Raw genomic sequence first — 5,718 nt, 5'->3', positions numbered from 1 at the left:
TGGTCGAAGAAGAAACTCTATTCTAGTTTTGAGAAGGGAAACAGTGAAGCTCTTGATGAAGTTACTACCACTGATGTGACTGTTACTGATGATATGACATTTCCTGATGGAGCAGATGAACCCCACGTGAAGCAGAAGCCAACGAGACAGAGACCAGTATGGAAGAAGAAATGTCCCGTAAAATTAAGACTTTGTTGAATTGTAATTTTGTGTTTGTAATTCTGTACATTTAATTAAGTTATTGTTAATTGTTATTGGTTTAATGTAAGTGGCTATTGTTTGGGATGAACAATACTAAGGGAGGTGAAAGGAAGCATTCTACTTTCCTAAGTTCCTAACCACAAATTATATTTAAATTATACAATTATAGTTGCAGCTTATGACTAGTTTGGCACATCTGCACCTGGTTTCACTTTAACTGCCATTATTTAGGCCACCCATACTCATGTTAATTAATGTGACACAACAGTAAGAAATTCAGTGCAGATGAGTGTATATGCTGGTAAATCATGCTTATGAGCACCATATAAATTACTGGCAGTTACTAAATCACATTTAAAAACTCGATAGGTTTAACTACACGAACACTACAGGAGACAAGTCTGAAATTGATCAAATGAAAATTACACACACTGCGGAGAAGGGTGTAATCATAACATAATATAAGCCTAGAGGCTCAAAGGCTATATTTAATATTAAAGGTTTTGATAGAATGAGAAACTTAAATATAGGCTAATTAATTAGTAGTGCTAGATTACAGTTCCTAGATTAAGTCGCTACTACATCTAGATCTAACACTAATGTTAGACCTGTTATTTCCATCTTTTTAGTCTTAGGTTTGGATCTAGATGTAATAATAATGACAGAAATTGAGCTTTATACATCTAAACTAGACCTTAAATCTACCCAGATCTAAATATTATCCTGTCTCATCAATTCTAGATTTAGATTTATTAGGCCTAACTTTTAGAAGAATTGTTACATCTAGATCTATTAACTTAGTCATTAAATCTGTCCCAGTGCAATGCCTAGTTTAATAGTTAGTATAGGTCTAAGTATGCCTATAACATAGGCTACAATTTGTATGATGATGATGGACCTAGGGTCTCGAAATAAAGTTATAACAGCAATTAGACCTAAAGTCTAGTACATTAGTTGGTGTAAGACATGATTTACAATCAGCCAATACAATTACAAACCACTACATTAGGCCTGTAATGTTTACTATGTTACGTCTCCGTTACGTCTCAAAATCAAGAGCTTTTAGTTTAACTTTGCAAAACGTTTTCTGCTAAACCTTCTTTTATCTTACAGATCCTACTCGAATATTCAAAAGGAAATTAGTGAACTTGAGAATACTGTTACATCTCCGTTTGTTAGTTAATTTTCCGTAAATTCGTTCCGACGAAACTTTAGCGACACAAGTCCTTTCTTAAATAAATCTGGTTTATTCTTTCTGAATATAACTTTGCGATACCCTTAATTTCAACAGTCGCGCTATAACAAACGTCTCACGTGCTCGACTTCAACAATACTCAATTCAATTACACACTCTCTGACAGCAGTTCAATTACTCACTACCTTCCCGTCGCTTCGTGGCCGGTCTTATATATACCAAACTACCCCCAATCTAGTAGTCTCCCGATAATTCATGAAGGTTCGAGAAGGACGTGGCGTGATACTAGTCACGTGACCTCGCTGACGCAACTACTAGATCTATATCTAGGCCTTGCCTGTTGCATATATTGCCAATCTTGCACACCAGTTAATATGTTACATCAGTCTCGTATTTTCTTTCTGTTGAACATACCCTTACTTATAAGTTGTACTCTAAGACTTGTATTTGATCTACAGATGAATGATGGAATAATGTAATTTACTTCTGTACGTCAATTCGGTCTCACTGTATTTCAGTGGGCGGCTTTTAAAAGTTAAAACTGCAAGTGTAATACACACAAATAACGTAATGCTGTGTCGTATTTATTTAACGTAGGGCAGTTGCGCTATATTCTAGGGGAGGGTATAATTATTCATTAATAGGCATTATAGGCCAGAGGAAATTTTGCGCCCCTTCACACCTGCGCCTGGGGGCGACTGCTCCTTGCCCCTCTCTTGCTACTTCACTGTATATAGCACCTAGACCACTATCACGTCTGTCGCATCCCAGACAGCCTGATGAGTCATGATATTAGACGAAAGGCGTCGTCAGCCCTGGATACAGCAGATGTAGTGTTACGTCTCTGGTCGTTTGTTAATTCCCCTATAATTTCTGTCGGATGAAACTTTAGCGATACAAGTCCTTTCTTAAATAAAACTAGTTTATTATTTCTCAATACAACTTTTCAATACACTTAATTTCCACAATCAGTTTAACTTGAACACACGCTATAATTCACAACGAACGATTCACGCACTTACTTACTACTGCGCTTGACTCAATTGTCCGTCTCTGTCTGTCTGCAATTCTATATCAATTCATCGTCTGGCGCACTTATATACAAGAATACCGCACATCTAGCAAACACTCGAGGATTCACGAACCTTCGAGAATATCATGACATTTAATAGCGTCACGTGACTTCCGCTGTCGTAACAGTAGTATGGTTGACATAACATAATCGCCTTAGCTTTCACTCATGGGTTCTTAGAATTGTGATGCATACCTAAAAAAAGGTGTTAAATATAGATATTACTAGCATATAAAGTGTATAATAACCAGCTTAGTGTAGAATATTACGGTATTATGGCCTGGAGAATGAAAGTCGTAAAAGTTTAGCTTTGTTTGTAGGTAAACAGATGACCCTTGTTTAATGCGTACACTCTCAGCAACTGGTTATAATATTTTTAACAAGGAATTATTGTAAACACATTGTTTATAAGTATAAATTTCTGTATCACGTATTGTATTATGGAACTTAACACCGTGTTTAACACTTAAAAATCCTGTTAAGGTATAATGCATCATGCTATATATACGTGCTTTCGCTTTATTTGTAAAGAAAATAATGGGGAAAGTTAAACATTTTACAATGACTTTCCTCAGAATAAAATAAAAAATCAAATTGTATTGTAATAGAAACATGTCCACAAACTGAAATATCTAAAATATGTTAATAAATGAAATGAATACTAAAACATGAGAAATTTTATTCACAGATAATATATATATCTTGAAATTATTATCGGCTAGACTGTTTTTTATTGCCCGTTTTTTAGTAATTAAAATACACAGTGAGTATTGTTAATAGAAATGAATAGTAAAACGTGAGTATAATTTTGTTCAAAGACTAAAACTGATAATTTCAACTCTTAGACAGGCGTGTCACAGGAATCAGCTGAATATGTAAATAATATCATCACGTGTAAATGGAAAAGAAATCTTGTAACCAGTGTTTATGATACCACTTTTAATATATTAACCAACAAGTACTACTTGGTGTTAGCTAAAGGCCCAACTGATAACCAGGGAAGTAAGTATAACTCATTATTTTATTTAAAAAAAAAGAAAATATCTTTTACGTAGCATATGTTGTTGTTTTTTGTTTGTTTGTTAATGGGGGAATAATCAAATCAATATCTGTATAAACGCATCTGGTGGTGAAAGACTATCTTAGCTGAAATGAATATTGTTACGACTCCGTTCGTTAGTTAATTTTCCGTAAAAATTCTTCCCGAAGAATTTTACCGATACAAGTCCTTTCTTAAATAAAACTGGTTTATTTTTTCTGAATACAACTTTGCGATACACTTAATTTCAACAGTCGCTCTATAACAGACGCTATAATTCACAACGAACTTCTCACGTGCTCAACAATATTCTTACTCATTCCCTTACGTTGCTTCTTGGCGGTCTTATATATATACAAGACTACCCCAATCTAGTAGTCTCCCGACATTTCCTGAAAGTTCGAGAAGGAAGTGGCGTGATACTAGCGTCACGTGACCTGCGTTGTCGTAACACTGCCCCTTGACAATTTGCATGTTGCAACTAAATAGTGTAGTCAGTATTTATTAATGTATTATTTTAGCCCATTATATCAAAAAAGAAAGTGGGACACAGGGACGCAAAAGACGTGCACAATTTGCAGCTTCGATGGTGGAGTCAAGCAAATTGATAACAGCTTTTTTTGCTGGAAGTGATGACACCAGTAAGTCAGCACCTGTTCCTTTTGATGTCAGCAAAGAGGTCAAAGTGCAAGATTGTGAACATGCTATTTCATTTGAAAAAGAAAACAATGAAGAAACTATTCACTGTCCTGTTGAAAGCTACAATAATAATAAACAAGAGGATTCCACTTTATCAGAAACAAATCCACAGAATAGTGTTGCTAAGCTAAAAGAGGATGACCTAATAAATATTTTAACACACAGGGATATTGGATTTATGAAGTTTGCTACAACAGGCTCAGCAGTTGTAACACATGCACATGGCACAGAGAATGTTAAAGTTGGAGCACATGAATTTCAATATAAATAAGGTCCATTTGATGCCAAAGATAGGCATTCTATGACTGCATTTTGGTTCGAACGACGCTTTCTGAATGGACAAGAGGTCAATTGGTCCTGGTTGGTGCATTCACCTTTACATAAAGCAGCATACTTGCTTTTGTTGTCTCTTTTTTGTCTACATATATGACATCCAATAGTCGGTTTGCTTTCAAAACACAGGGTGGATTCTCTAAGTGGAAAAAAATTGAAAAGTTAAATGCCATGAAAATAGTGACAGTCATCGTGAGTCATTTGCTGCTTGGAAAGAAACTGAGCGCCGAATTCGTCTTCAAAGTAGCATTGATGAAGATCTGCAAAGGCAAATTCAGCAAGAAAAAAAATAAATAGAGAGATGTACTGCGATGATTGCTGGATTGTACACAATATTTAGCTTCTCAGAATCTTGCATTTCGTAGTCATACTGAAGACATAACATCAAACGAAAACCATGGAAATTTCATGTCACTTTTGCAGTTATTAGCAAAGTATGATACAGTAATGAGAGAGAATTTAGAGCATGTTAAAAACAAGAAAACGTCAACAATGTTTATAAATCTCATGGCTTCACATGTGCGAAATTATTGTTTGTCAGCAGTTCGTACAAACAAGTACTGTGGTATTCTGTTTGATTCCACACCTGATTTAGTCCATCGTGAGCAATTGGCCCAAGTGATTCGTTTTGTTGACATTGACTTTAAGACAAGAAAAGTAGAAGTCAAAAAATCATTAACTGACTTTATTCAGATAAAGGAAAAAACGCTGCCAATATTGAGAAAACAATAAGCATAAAATTAGAAGTGGATGGAATTTTATTGAGTGATTGTTGTTCACAATGTTATGATAATGCTGCTGTCATGTCAGATCATCTGTTAGGTGTTCAACAAAGAATTCTGAACAATAATCCAAAAGCAGTGTTTATAAGCTGTGACAACCATAGTTTGATGTTGCAAGTCAGGAAACAACAATTATTACTTTTTTGGTATAATTATTGAAGCTATTTATAATTTCTTTGCTCATTCAACAACTCGATGGGACGAACTGCAGCAGGAGCTTAAGATCTCTATCAAGTGTGAATCAGAAACATGGTGGAGTGCAGGAGAAAATGCAGTAAAAGTTGTACATGAAAAACTGGATGAATTGCGAAGACTGTTACAGCAAGTAGGTGAGAAAGGCAACATGGTTGAAACAAAATGTGGTGCTTATAATATTCTGTAACGCATGCTTACATTT

General features: G+C 35.1%; 1 protein-coding gene across 1 annotated transcript in view; it reads left to right on the top strand.

The window, feature by feature from the left end:
- Window positions 1-5,718, top strand: part of LOC111083239 — a 26,462-nt gene that overhangs the window by 13,748 nt on the left and 6,996 nt on the right. The window contains exon 4 of the mRNA XM_022379614.1: window positions 3,314-3,470. Coding sequence (XP_022235322.1) covers window positions 3,314-3,470 — 157 coding nt within the window. The remainder of the gene's footprint in view (window positions 1-3,313; window positions 3,471-5,718) is intronic.

The sequence above is a fragment of the Limulus polyphemus genome, unplaced genomic scaffold, assembly GCF_000517525.1.
Source record: "Limulus polyphemus unplaced genomic scaffold, Limulus_polyphemus-2.1.2 Scaffold8714, whole genome shotgun sequence".
NCBI lineage: Eukaryota > Metazoa > Arthropoda > Merostomata > Xiphosura > Limulidae > Limulus > Limulus polyphemus.
Note: the sequence above shows the minus strand (reverse complement) of the source record. Positions and strands in the feature narration are given on the sequence as shown.